The 13869-nt window shown below is 47.0% G+C and overlaps 1 protein-coding gene and 1 pseudogene across 2 annotated transcripts in view; both read right to left on the bottom strand.

Annotated features, from left to right (window-relative positions):
• Nucleotides 1-10299, bottom strand: part of LOC306746696 (heterogeneous nuclear ribonucleoprotein L-like) — a gene marked incomplete at both ends in the record, with an annotated part of 39648 nt that extends 29349 nt beyond the window's left edge. The window contains one exon of the mRNA XM_079229647.1: nt 10039-10299. Coding sequence (XP_079085773.1) covers nt 10039-10299 — 261 coding nt within the window. The remainder of the gene's footprint in view (nt 1-10038) is intronic.
• Nucleotides 1-13869, bottom strand: part of LOC306746693 (protein NLRC3-like) — a 284667-nt pseudogene that overhangs the window by 70282 nt on the left and 200516 nt on the right. The gene's annotated exons all lie outside the window — the stretch shown is intronic.

Here is a 13869-nt window from a genome sequence, read left to right on the forward strand (position 1 = left end):
AAGACAACCTCACGGAGATCTCATAAAGATCGGCTTTTGGCGAAATGACAAGAATCGGCGAGTCGTACATGCGCATGTGACCTATTAACGGCGTACGGTAAAATCAGCATTTCCTCTTGCGCCCCACCTGTACTACGCCCCAGTTTGATAAATACTGACTTAAAGGAAACATAGTGTTCATTTATTTTAATGATGACCACAAAGTGAGCAGGCTTTGTCACTTGAGTGTGTTTTTCGGGCTTTTGGAAGAATATTTCCAGAGCCTCAGAAACGTCATTGATTGACCTACACATACCTTAACTGTTGGGCTTTAAACATGAGAGCTCATAGCTTAAAATAGTGATAGCTTAAAGCAGCAAATCCCATTGTGAAAAGCACGCGACATATTTTTCGCCGCTCTCTCTGTCCACTGTGTGCTCTCCTGTGTGCATCGCATCGGGGCGGAAAGAGTTGTAGACGCGACCCAGAAATTACAAGCTGTCGTGTACGATCAATAACATGCGGCCGTTTAGTTTGTTTAATAGCAGAACAAGGTGCAGACCTGTTCTATAGGAAACTACTAGGCCAGCCACTATATTGCAGGCTCAGACGCTCAACAATGGAAAATTATTTGCGGCAGCTAAATAATATTTTTTTGGACCAATTAAGTGAAATTGGAAATTTTCTCACGGCACACCTGACGATCTGTCACGGCACACTGGTGTGCCGCAGCACAGTGGTTGACAATCACTGCCCTAGGGAGGCCCCCAAAACCCGGTCCTAAATGGGAACCAGTTAGAAATTAATCTAAACACCCGGAATAATGAGAAGGTCTGGAGAAGACCTAGCAAAGTTGGTGTTCATTGTACGGCGTAACTGTCCTTTTAACGTGCATATGACAATAAACATATCTTGAATTAAAATCCCCTAATGTCATGAATTTGTGCGTTTCCTGTTTTATTTTGTAAGTTCCCTCGTGTCACCTCTGGTTTTACACCCTGTCTGTCTTCATTGGTGTTTTCCCGCCTCTTTTTGCCACACTCTTGTTTCTGTAGTTTATCAGTGCTTTGTGTATTAAGTCTTTGTGCTTCCCTCCTTGTGTCAATACCTTTTAGGTTGTTTCCTGTGTGCGAGCCTTGATCCTGTTTTTCATGATTCAGCATTCCTTCTGTATTGTGATTTATTTCCTGCATGTTTTTGGACTCACTACTGTAAGTTTTTATTGTTATGAAATCATCAAACTTTCCCTGCAGACTCCTCATGCTTCTATGCATTTGGGTCCAGACCTGATTGTTGTGAGACTGTGACAGAATGAGGCCGACCGAACATGGACCCAGCAGAATTGTTTGAGCAGAAACTTTATGAACTTGTGTTTTCCCTCCTATGTTTCTATAGAAGAGCTCATGGAGTACAATGAGGCTGCTTTAAAGTTGTCATGCCAGGAAGCTACATTTAAGCCATGGCTGAGGATGTATTTGCCCGAGTGGCAAACCTGGTTCCCAGTCTGCTACCTCCCAGCTTGCTTCCCTGTCAGCTAGCCTCTGGCCTGCTAGCCTTTAGCTTGCTAGCTTCCAGCTAGCAGCCCTGCTAGCTTCTTGTCTTCTCCTGACCTTTAGCCAGTTAGCATCCTGTCTGATCCTGACTCTAGTGAGTTTGAGCAATTCCCTTTCTCTGGAAGTTGCCTGGCTATCTCTCGGAGGTATCTAGTGGTTGGAACCCCTCGAAGGAAGTGTAGAGTTCTGTAGAGTTTTAATAGTTAAGTTTGTCAAATTTGGACTTGCACATGTATAATAAAGAAATTTTTAATTTGTACATTACAATGCATGAGATATGATATTGAGATATTATTATGAAGGATATGTAATTGTGTGCATGAGAAAGTCACTGTATGTTTTATTACTGTATAATGTTCAGGAGTGAATGTAGTTTTAAAAACACATTGTTATTGCATTTGTTAGGAATGTGAAACTGTCTCTTTAAGAAGAAGAAATAGCTCCTTTGTTCAGGCGGCGGAGCGGGACATTGAGATACCGGAAGTTGGGACACCGGAAGTAGAAGGACTTCGGTCGCGTGGATTTATTTGAGGCAGAATCTACCTTTTTCTGTGAAGAGAAGAAGAATAGCTCCGCCCCTGAAACGGTAGGGCCAACAAACACACAGAGACTGTGCAAATGTGTTAAGAGGAAATAACTAACCAATGGAAGGGCCTTAAGCTTCGTGAATGAGGTATAAACTAAAGGGACTTCTCTTGGATCACAGAGGCGGCAGGAAACTGGGTCACAGACTGTGAATCTGTGGGGAAAGAGAGGGCCTCGATCGAGAACGCATAAGCTGTTTTGTCATCATCTTTTATTAAATTACTATTTAATACAACTCATTGCATTTTGGACTTCACTTCCCATGACCACCCGGGATTCTAAGAATACTTTCGGAAGTGTCTTTTTTCCAAGCTACAAAGTCCCTGCAGCCCAGCATCATGATCGATGCCCATTCAGACCCCAAACCAGTAGCTGAACAGTGGGCTTCTTTCTGGAAGACAATGTATCAGTGGAAGTTTGAAGAAGCTCCAGATCTCCCAGTGTTTGAGTGAATAGAAGACATTGGTGACAAGCAGGAAACCAGTGGTCACTAAAGAGCAGCGTTGCTGGCAAAAGACCCTGTTGCGACACACTGAGGCTTTTTTGGACAGTCAGTTATGAAAATGGAGTATTATCTAGGAAATGAAGACAGCAGGGAGAGAGAGAAAGAGAGAACACGTGAAAGGGAATTTAAGTCTAATCCTCACACTTCTCTGGTCTCATCTTTTTATCTCGTTTATCTATTCTGTCTGTTTCCCACTTTGATCTTTTCCCTCTTGTGATTGTCTCGTTCTCCCTCGATCAACTATCCCTTCCCCCATCTTCCTTTTTTGCATCCTTCTCATTCACATTGACATTCCTTTCAGTCTATTTATAGACGGCTCATCTGAGTGTTTGGAGAGCAAAATGACGTGAGACTAACTTTTGTCTCTGCTGACCAGGCGGCCGGCTTCTCTCAGACATGATGGCATTCTTTCTGCACACACATGGCGGCCATTGTCCCGGTTTCAATAAAGGACAACACCTTTAGTGTTTGTCTATTACCTGCATCCGTCAATTAAGTACATTGATAACCTGCCTGATGCAGATTTTTATAAATCTGATATAGTGAATATGACAAAAATCAATGTTTCGTATACAATACATCGTCTTATTTTCCCTCAATTACTTTTATTGATGCATCTCTACTGTCGATGCAAACCTTTATACAACCTCTTTTTATGCATTTGGATTCCTGACATCCAAACCATGCGTTCCTACAGTAGCTTTGCCATATTCATTTATCAATAACACGAGGACGTGGTTGGCCTTCAGGGTGTGGGCCCTGGGTGTAAAGTATGCTTTCCCTGGACTGGATGTAATATAAACATTTGAGAAAAGAATGCTTTCCCGTGATGGAGAAGTCACCGTTATTTTGAATGCCATCAACATAACCGTATGGAAGCAGGGTGGTTTGCACACTCACAGTTTCCTCTTTACCGTGCGGCATTCAGGCGGGAAAAGACCGCCTGGTTGGACGATAATATTACTGACTATTGGACTCTGAGCTTGTTCGGTAGGTATTCTGTATCTAATTTGGGGATGTTTGTTATTGTTTTTGTAAGACCCCTTTGGTTGACCAACATGCATGAAATGCACCAAAAAGCGGAGACAAAACGCACACATGATTACGAGGGAACGTCTTGCACACAGAGAAGAGACTCATCCTGTCTGTGAGCGCTGCACGGCTTCAGAGACAGAAGTCAGTGCTGCACTCTGACCGCCGGCTGCAGGTTGGAGCTCAGAATGCCTGCTGACTGCTACAGAGACGGCACCAGAATAGTGTGAGGCTGTACCGAATAGTTTGAAGCTATTCATGACGTTGACGTTCAAATTATTATTACTAACAACTTATAGGGATATTGTGCAATCGTGCACCTTCTCTTCCCCTCCAACACAAACTGAGGCACGGCCAGTCTTAATGGGGGTCAAGCATCAACCTAACAGCACAATGCATTCATAAAACCACAGTAGCACAACGTCATTTATTCCCCGTTTTGTTAAGGGTGAAGACGGCATAATATATGAATGTAGATGACATCACAGCTCTATGATGTAATTCCTATGGGTACAGCTGCTGTCCAAGTTAAAATCCAGTGACACTAATGACTCGCGTCCTTGGATGATGGCGCCGTTTTCACAGCTGGAAGGCAGGACGTGCACTGATCTGCTTTACATACAAATGAATGGTTCTTATTTGCATACGTGGTATTGAGGTCATTCAAATGTAATGGTAAGTAATCAGATTACATTGCATTGATATCCATATGCGACTACACAACAATGTCATCAATTTCAATAGACCTCTGTACTTTTTATGAGAAAATACAAAAACCACTTGAAGAGCATAATCATTTTCTGCTGACTCATTGAAAAATACATATTATTGTATGATACTATGTTGTCCCGGTGTTCGTATCTTTTCTTTGTCGTCTTCATGTGAAAGCTGGCAGTGCAGTCTTCGTGGCTGCAGAACACCAGCGAGACAGCCACCATCTTCCCACTGCTCTCAGACATGAAGTCATGCTCTTAGTCATCGGTTCACACATTCACACTAATGGCCAACACTTTGATTCCCCTAGCAACGGGAATCAAAGTGTTCCTGGTTTGGACTTGAAAGTCTGGACTCTCATTAAGAGCAAAGCCGGAGGCGGCGCAGCGGCGTTGTCCTTTGCGTTGGTTGGACCCGGAAACCAGAACATTACATCCAAGTGGAGCCAGCGAGCTCCGATTGGTGGTCACACTTATTAATAAGAACGGTCACCGAAATGTCACTCACTTGATTATTTTACACAACTCTGTATTTTTCAGTTCTTCACTACTGGCTTTGATCTGGAGCTGCCAGAATGAACGCCGATACTGAGCTTGAATTCTCAAGTTGTTCTCCATACTTAAACTCATTTATACATACAAATACCTCCTAATACCAATAACTGCCTTATGGTTGTATGCCTCCACCAACCAGTCATGCTACAGTTTACATCCATCTGTCCAATCATCATCATCATTATCATCACCATCATCATCTTTGATGATCGTCTGTCCAAAATGTCATCACTTGATTAGAAGAAATGCCATTCCAGGTGATTTTTCAGTATTGACTTTATCGTCACTGATAAACCACTTGGATCTAATCGCTTGGGACAGAATCAATCCTTTACAAATTACGTTTAAATCATTTGCTTATAGAAATCAATTACTCCCCTAAGAGCCACGCCTCGCTGTAAATAAATGGTGGAGGGAATGAGCATCCCTAAGTAGCCTTCTTATCTTCTTAATCACACTCTAGTGATCAGATGTGTGTGTGTGTGTGTGTGTGTGTGTGTGTGTGTGTGTGTGTGTGTGTGTGTGTGTGTGTGTGTGTGTGTGTGTGTGTGTGTGTGTGTGTGTAACTGTGTATGTGCATGCATACTTGAGTGTGTGTGGAAATTGGACTACACGCGTGTCATGCTGATTACACAGCAAGGTGACACCACCTTCACTCCAGTACACACGTTTTGTCTTTCTGTACTTGCGGGGACCTTATGGAGATAATGCGAAGAGAGGCCTCTTTCAACCTGAACCAAACCAAGTCTGGACCGGCCAAATGTCCGTCCTCACAGTGCAGGAATGTCCTCACAAAGGTAGCAATACATGTGTTTGAATGTGCATCCTGTAATGGAGAGACAGTGAGAAAAGGAAACACAGTGAGCTAACACAGTGTGGTTGACAGTGATAGCCCCGCGTATACATTTCAGCACATCCTTCAACTGAAACCCCAAAACAGCTCCCTTCTCTCGTTACTTTGTCGGTTCAGAACCTTTGTACTGTTGGTACGTACGGCCCACAGGAAGAGACCAAGCGGTGGATGCACAACTTGTGGGTCCATGTCACGTCGCCATGGGGCCCAAACATTGTTCTCTTAGACCTATATTGGGTAAGAGATGTCTGCGTCCCCAAAGGTTAGCCATAACCCTCAAACTGGATTATTCAAGAGAGAAGCGCTGCTACACGACAAGTCAAATCCCATCTTTCCAATCAGCTTTAAGTGTGTCAAGTAACAATGTATTCACCATCTAAGTTCACAAGGAATCTCACCAGGGTCTCACTTCTCCGTCATCGTGCTCAGGGAATCTGAACATGATTGATGATTTCAATCAAATTGAATCAAATCATCACTGCATTTATAAAATCAGTTAAAAATGCATCTGCATGTGTGTGACTTCCTTCCTTACAGAGCTTCCCCTTTCCGTCCTCTTTCTACCGCTGGCCTCCGAGCAGAAGCTGAGCCGCTCCAGAGTGATGTCCACACATTCTCTGACGGAGTGAGAGAAAATGTATTTGCCAACTGCTGATTTTCAAACCACAAGAGTGGCAAATCAGCTCTTTTTGTGAATGCACTGGGGCCATTCTTTGACCTGCACCATTTGGTGTATTTGTACTTCTTCCTGCGCTGCGGCCGCAGGAACCAACAGACAACCGGACAGACAACAGACAGCCAGAGACAACCAACAGAAAGACGACCTCTCCTTCTGCCACGGAGGTTACGGTTTTGCTTAAATTCTTAATGAAGCACATTACAATTGTTTTTACAGCAAAAGGTGACACGGTATAGTTCTCTATGGCGTATGGCGATTGGTTGCAGAGTTTGAAAAGTCGGGCTGCAAGATAATGGAATTTTGTTTTTATATAGTGGGATATGAAAAAGAATGCAAGAATATTCACCCTGAATTTTGAAGGCTCAGTTAAATGCAACAATGTGGTGCACTTCGAGAGAAAAATGAAGAAGCTACACATGACGGTGATGAAACCACAACGCCATGGTTAACGAGACCGGCTCAAAAGTGGGTCAGGGTTGAGCTGCTGCCAGCGCTGCAACAGCCGCCCTAAATTATTAGATACATAAAACCTGATATGGCACATGTACATGCTGCGGCCGCTAGCTCCCATACATTTAGCTACAGTTTTTGTGTGTGTGTTTATTACTAGAGCACTAATGACACATGACAGAATACATTCGTCAACATCGGAGAAGGAAGCGTGAGATTAAAATTAAAGAGCAGCCGACCTTGAGAGCATCACCGCCCACGGCCGACCAACCAGCCGGACCTGCAGCACCAAACAACACCAGACCGCCCCAGATGGAAGCTAAGCTAACCCAGCTAGGACCTGAGGCTTCTCCACTACCCAGCATACACCTGACTGTCTGATGTCCAGCAGCAGTACAATAAGATGGATGAAAGCAGCGGGAAGTCGGTGACTGTTGAGCCCACATCTTCACAGAGACCTGGATCCATCGGGGTCCAGGATCAAGCTGCACTCTACAGGACAGGGATCAGGACTCTGAGGACAGGGATCAGGACTCTGGAGGGACAGGGATCAGGACTCTGGAGGGACAGGGATCAGGACTCTGGGGGGACAGGGATCAGGACTCTGGGGACAGGGATCAGGACTCTGGAGGGACAGGGTTCAGGACTCTGGAGGGACAGGGATCAGGACTCTGGGGGGACAAGGATCAGGACTCTGGGGGGACAGGGATCAGGACTCTGGGGACAGGGATCAGGACTCTGGAGGGACAGGGATCAGGACTCTGGGGGGACAGGGATCAGGACTCTGGGGGGACAGGGATCAGGACTCTGAGGACAGGGATCAGGACTCTAGAGGGACAGGGATCAGGACTCTGGGGGGACAGGGATCAGGACTCTGGGGACAGGGATCAGGACTCTGGAGGGACAGGGATCAGGACTCTGGGGGGACAGGGATCAGGACTCTGGGGGGACAGGGATCAGGACTCTGGGGGGACAAGGATCAGGACTAGAGACTAGATTTTTAATGCTGCCGTTTACATTCCTTGTGATGCTAATCTCCACAAATGTACTACTGTATGCGTTTTGTTTGTCTTGTTTTTATTGTGTTACAAACGGGCTTCAACTGCACGTCATTGTGAATCCCCAAGTTGCTTGAATATATCCAGGTGCCAAAGCTGTCAGAGCAAAATAGAAAAACGCCCTTGAACTTTATTCCTGTACAGGAATTGGCTCCTCGCGTCCCAATGCTTTGAGTGAGTGCAGCAGAAAATAAATGAGGAGCAGCCAGATTCAAGTACTGATATGTCAGCAAGCCGCTACAGGCAGAGTGAGCCTCTGTAAAGACAAAGAAAAGAAAGGTTGCTGTGCATTTTGTAGCTGCACCACACTGGGCCTGCACGGAATGATATGCAATCTCGTTGAAGGTTTCTGTGCAGTAAAGAAACAGATATCAAGGTGAGCTCAGTTATTGACGAGTGACACATCACCTGTGCTCGTGCCGTCTCTCCAGCATCCAGGTGATTGCCAGACGGCTGACGAGCTATTTTTAGAAACCAGTTCCCTTCTGGCATTCCGCCCTTCCTCTTGTCACACTTGTCTCCTCTCACCGTGCAGAGTAATGAGGCAGCAGCGGTCTAATGTACCTCACGCTTATGTGTGCAGATTCTGACCTATCGGACAATGGCGAGCAGCGAGGGCTCCGTCTGATTGGCCAGAGAGGTGACAGCACAGTGGGTGTGAAACAAAACAGAGGCGGGAGACAGAATGTATGACGCTTTATTTTCACGATGTGTTTCTGCCTCAGAAGGACACCGCCGTCCCTACGTCAACTCAACCCTAAAGGACCATGCTGTGGTTGTCTCATGGTTCCCACACACACTGTAGTTCACACTCTAGTTCACCAGTGGTGTTTATTATGAGAGCCTGGCACGGACCGGTTGTGAGAAACACGAGTCGTATCGGTACTTCTCCTGTTACATTTTTGACGGAGAAGGTGTGTTTGTTGTGTCATTACAGCTTCCATCAATTATCTGCATCCACTTATCTTATTCAGGCTGGAGCCGATCCCAGCTGACTTTTGGCATGAGACGGATACACCTGCATGTGTCTGAACCAGGCGGCAACCTCCAGTTCTGCAGAGTGAAGCCGATGCAGAAGTGTCTTTCAACTTGAATTCTCTCTGCTGACCACCAGGGGGCGACTCCTCTGGTTGTATAGAAGTCTATGCTTCATGTATTAAAGCTGCATTCTCTCTCTAATGACCACCAGGGGGTGACTCCTCTGGTTGTATAGAAGTCTATATAAATGACTCTACTTCTCTTGGTTTATTCCCTCAGTAAACATTGTAAACATGAGTTTATGTCTCAATCTCTAGTTTCAAGTCTTCCTCAATACAGCATGATGTTCATTTAGTAAATTATGGTCCTTTAGAGCCACATGCTTTAGGACGGGCTTACTGTGATTGACAGGTCGCTGCCAGTACGTCACTCCTATACCTTCCAGTCATGGTATGATATAACATTCGTTGATTGGTTGCGAAAAAAAACAACCTTTGCGGTCGTAACCCAAGATGGTGACGGAGAAATTGCTGAACTCAAGTCTTCAAAACGCCACAAACCCAACGGGGCCTCAATTATAATATAACATTCATAGTTGATATGCAAAGCCCATACAATGTCTCTTTGTTTTGTTAAGTGTTATGTTATTTATTTAGTTGTAATTCTGTGTGTTAGGAGGACCCAGCAAAATAAGCCTTTCACTTTACAGAGTAACTGTCTGTTATCTGTGCATATGACAATAAAAATATGTTGAATCTTGAATCTATGTCCACTCTGGAGTGTGGAGATACATAACCCCTGCTATATGACGTGTGTCATGCTTCAGGAGAGTAAAGTAGCACAGCCTCTGGACCACAGTCCCTATTGTCCACGGCTCCGTGTATACATGTGTATTAACGGGGTCGTTGACGTGTGAATGCGCGCGCAGCCACGTGCTCTTTACACTGGCACCTGCATCCTGCCAGTGGAGAAGCGGCTGAAGTCACCTGCGGTCAGGTGGATGCTCTCTGGCTGACACAATGACGCGCGGGAGCGCGCGCACGCGGCCGCAGGCTGCAGCGCTGCAGGGCCGATGTTTGGTCGCATCGCTCTGCTTACCTTCCCTCCTGCTCCATACTGGCTCGCGCTCCACCGGGCCCGGTTGTCCCCGGCTGACTCCACGTTACCGGGCAGCGAGCCGGAGTCCGAGTCTTCCCCCTCCTCCAGCTCCTCTTCTCCCTCCTCCCTCTCCTCTCTCTCCTCCCCCCTCTCCTCCTCTCCTTCCTCCGCCTCCGTCTCCCTCTCCTCTGTCTTCTGCCGCTTTGCAGCCCTCGCGTACTCCCCCTCCTCGCGCTGGCCGGCTCCTTCTGCCGTCGACATGCTCGCGCTGCGCTGGACCTGTTGGATAGAGCGGGTCCTGGTCTGGGTCCTGGTCCTTGTCTGGGGCAGGTCTGGGTCTGGAGCGGGTCAAACGGACTCCTCCATGTCAGCAGTTATCCAGTAGCGTGTCCTCGTGAAGCAGGCTGCGCGTGTCCGTGTCCGTGTGCGCGTCCTCCACTCTCGGCCCGCGTCTGTCTATGTATCACTCGCCAGCACCAGTGATTTCTCTGCGTGGAGGTGTGAGTGAGTGGACCGGACACGGCCCGCCCCCGTGCTGCTCCCTGATTGGCCCGTCGGGTCCCTGCGCCGCGGAGGCACGGCGCGCGATTGGCCGACGCCGATGCGTCAACAGCCTGCACGCGCTGCAGAGGAGTGCGCAAAGAGGAGCAGAGAGAGGAATGGAGGGCTGAACACAGAGGGGCTGACTCTAACTGCAGAGGGAGAGAGAGGGATGCAGGGAGAGAGAGGAGAGAGAGAGAGAGAGAGAGAGAGAGAGAGAGAGAGAGAGAGGGGGAGAGAGGGAGGCAGGGAGAGAGGAAGAGAGAGAGAGACAGGGAGGCAGGGAGAGAGAGAGGGAGAGAGAGAGAGACAGGGAGAGAGAGAGAGAGAGAGAGAGAGTGGGAGGCAGGCAGGGAGAGAGAGGGAGAGAGAGGCAGGGAGAGAGATAGGGAGAGAGGGAGGGATAGAGAGAGGGAGGGAAAGAGATAGGGAGACAGAGAGAGAGAGAGACAGGGAGAGAGAGGAGAGAGAGACAGAGAGAGAGAGAGAGAGAGAGAGAGAGAGAGAGAGAGAGAGAGAAGTGGATATGTGCTGCATCACTAGAGCTGTCCAGGTTTCACTGGAGACACTAACTTTGCTGAAGGCCCTCTGGAACTTGTTCTATAGGCTGTAATGTCCCCAACAAGGGTCAAGCCAGGTAGTGAGCGTCAACGTGCTACGATGCTGCTCACACGCACACACACACACACACACACACACACACACACCTCTAAACGTGTGTGTGTTGGCTGATGGTATGATGCTTTATGTTCCTTTCTCAGAGTTCTGTCATGAGTACGGATGGGTATCGTTTGGGTTTTTTCCGATACCGGTGCTAAACCGATACTTTTAAAACGATACCGGTGCCTAAACGATGCCTGAACCGATACTTTTTTATTGCCAAGGCAATTTTTTTTCTTCAAATTGAACAATATTATTAACTGTTTAAAGTATACTATATATATATAAATAAATAAGTACATACAAAACACACTTCAAGTGCTACAGCTTCAAACCTTTTAACTTCAAACTATAAAATATATATTTAAAAAAAGAACAGACACCAGTCCAATCAGGTGGCCTGATGGGACCGTGTGCAACAGAACTCAGACACTGTTGGATCCTAAAACTGCTGCTTTACTGGACTACACGTCATCATTAATATCAACGGAGAGAGAGAGGAATGGAGAGATTTGTTCCATCTAGCCAAGGACGGACGTTCAAAAGCTCATGCTCGTGTCTGCAGCGATCTCTGTGTGCGCGCACTGTGTGTGTGTGTGAGCGCTGGAAGCCCCGCCCCCTCGATCCCCGCTCTGCATGCAGGCAGACAGAGAGCAGAGCAGCGAGTGCGCTCTGATCCGCGCTATTTTAATAATCGTTTTTAAGAGTAAAAAAAAAGTATTTAAATCGGCTCAGGCGTGTCAAAAGGTCAGCAACGTGTCAAAAGGTCAGCAACACATGTCAGAAGGTCAGCAACACGTGTCAGAAGGTCAGCAACACATGTCAGAAGGTCAGCAACACGTGTCAGAAGGTCAGCAACACATGTCAGAAGGTCAGCAACACGTGTCAGAAGGTCAGCAACACATGTCAGAAGGTCAGCAACATGTGTCAGAAGGTCAGCAACACATGTCAGAAGGTCAGCAACACATGTCAGAAGGTCAGCAACACGTGTCAGAAGGTCAGCAACACATGTCAAAAGGTCAGCAACACGTGTCAGAAGGTCAGCAACACATGTCAGAAGGTCAGCAGCGTGTCAAAAAGTCAGCAACACGTGTCAGAAGGTCAGCAACACATGTCAGAAGGTCAGCAACGTGTCAGAAGGTCAGCAACACGTGTCAAATTCAGCAACACGCATCAGAAGGTCAGTAACAAGTGTCAGAAGGTCAGCAACACGTGTCAGAAGGTCAGCAACATGTATCAGTAGATCAGCAACATGCGTCAAAAGGTCAGCAACGCGTGTCAGAAGGTCAGCAACACGCGTCACAAGGTCAGCAACACGTGTCAGAAGGTCAGCAACACATGTCAGAAGGTCAGCAACACATGTCAGAAGGTCAGCAACGTGTCAGAAGGTCAGCAACACATGTCGGAAAGTCAGCAACACGTGTCAGTGGGTCAGCAACACGTGTCAGAAGGTCAGCAACGTGTCAGAAGGTCAGCAACACGTGTCAGTAGGTCAGCAACACGCATCAGAAGGTCAGCAACACGTGTCAGTAGGTCAGCCAGCAACATGCGTCAAAAGGTCAGCAACATGCGTCAAAAGGTCAGCAACACGTGTCAGAAGGTCAGCAACACGTGTCAGAAGGCCAGCAACACATGTCAGAAAGTCAGCAACACGTGTCAGTGAGTCAGCAACACATTTCAGAAGGTCAGCAACACGTGTCAGAGGGTCAGCAACACGTGTCAGAAGGTCAGCAACGTGTCAGAAGGTCAGCAACACGTGTCAGTAGGTCAGCAACACGTGTCAGAAGGTCAGCAACGTGTCAGAAGGTCAGCAACACGTGTCAGTAGGTCAGCAACACGCGTCAGAAGGTCAGCAACACGCGTCAGAAGGTCAGCAACACGCGTCAGATGGTCAGCAACACGTGTCAGTAGGTCAGCCAGCAACATGCGTCAAAAGGTCAGCAACACTTGTCAGAAGGTCAGCAACACTTGTCAGAAGGTCAGCAACACGTGTCAGAAGGTCAGCAACACACTTCTGAGTGTTACACTTAGATTTCGGCCCAGCCCTCGATGGGTTCGAAACATATCCTTTCATGTATTACACAATAAATGCATCCTTTAAAAAGTTGTATTTGTTTAGTCTAAATATTTTTCTTTTACACACACATTAGTCCCAAAATATGCACACACAAGATCTGTGGCGAGATGTCAGAGTAATATATCTATATATATTTAGAAAACATGCTCGGCTACGTAAAATCATGCTTTTTCAGGGGTCAGTTCCCCAAAGCAACAAAAACAAAATAGTTCTCACTTCCCTACAGTGATCTCTCACCTAGCAGAAACTTTTGGTTTGATACGTCCAGGTTTTAAGATGTCTGTCGCCACCCAAAACACATTATTTCTCATGTTAAACAGGGATCCGTGTGCAGGGCCCTCAGGTGGCTGGCAGTGTTTGAGGTTCAGACACCAAACTGCTGCAGCTTGAGATCTGATCATGTCCTCATCGCTGTGGTCGCTAGCTTCCTTCCTCTCGCTGCGTTGGAACGGGCAAGTGAGCAGCGGTTGCGTGTTGTGCTGCAGGTCAGCGCCCTGCGCCACACTAACACGCATACTGCACATACATGCATATCCACACCAGCATGTGTGTGC

Source organism: Taurulus bubalis, assembly GCF_910589615.1.
Source record: "Taurulus bubalis genome assembly, chromosome: 14".
Classification (NCBI taxonomy): Eukaryota; Metazoa; Chordata; class Actinopteri; order Perciformes; family Cottidae; genus Taurulus; species Taurulus bubalis.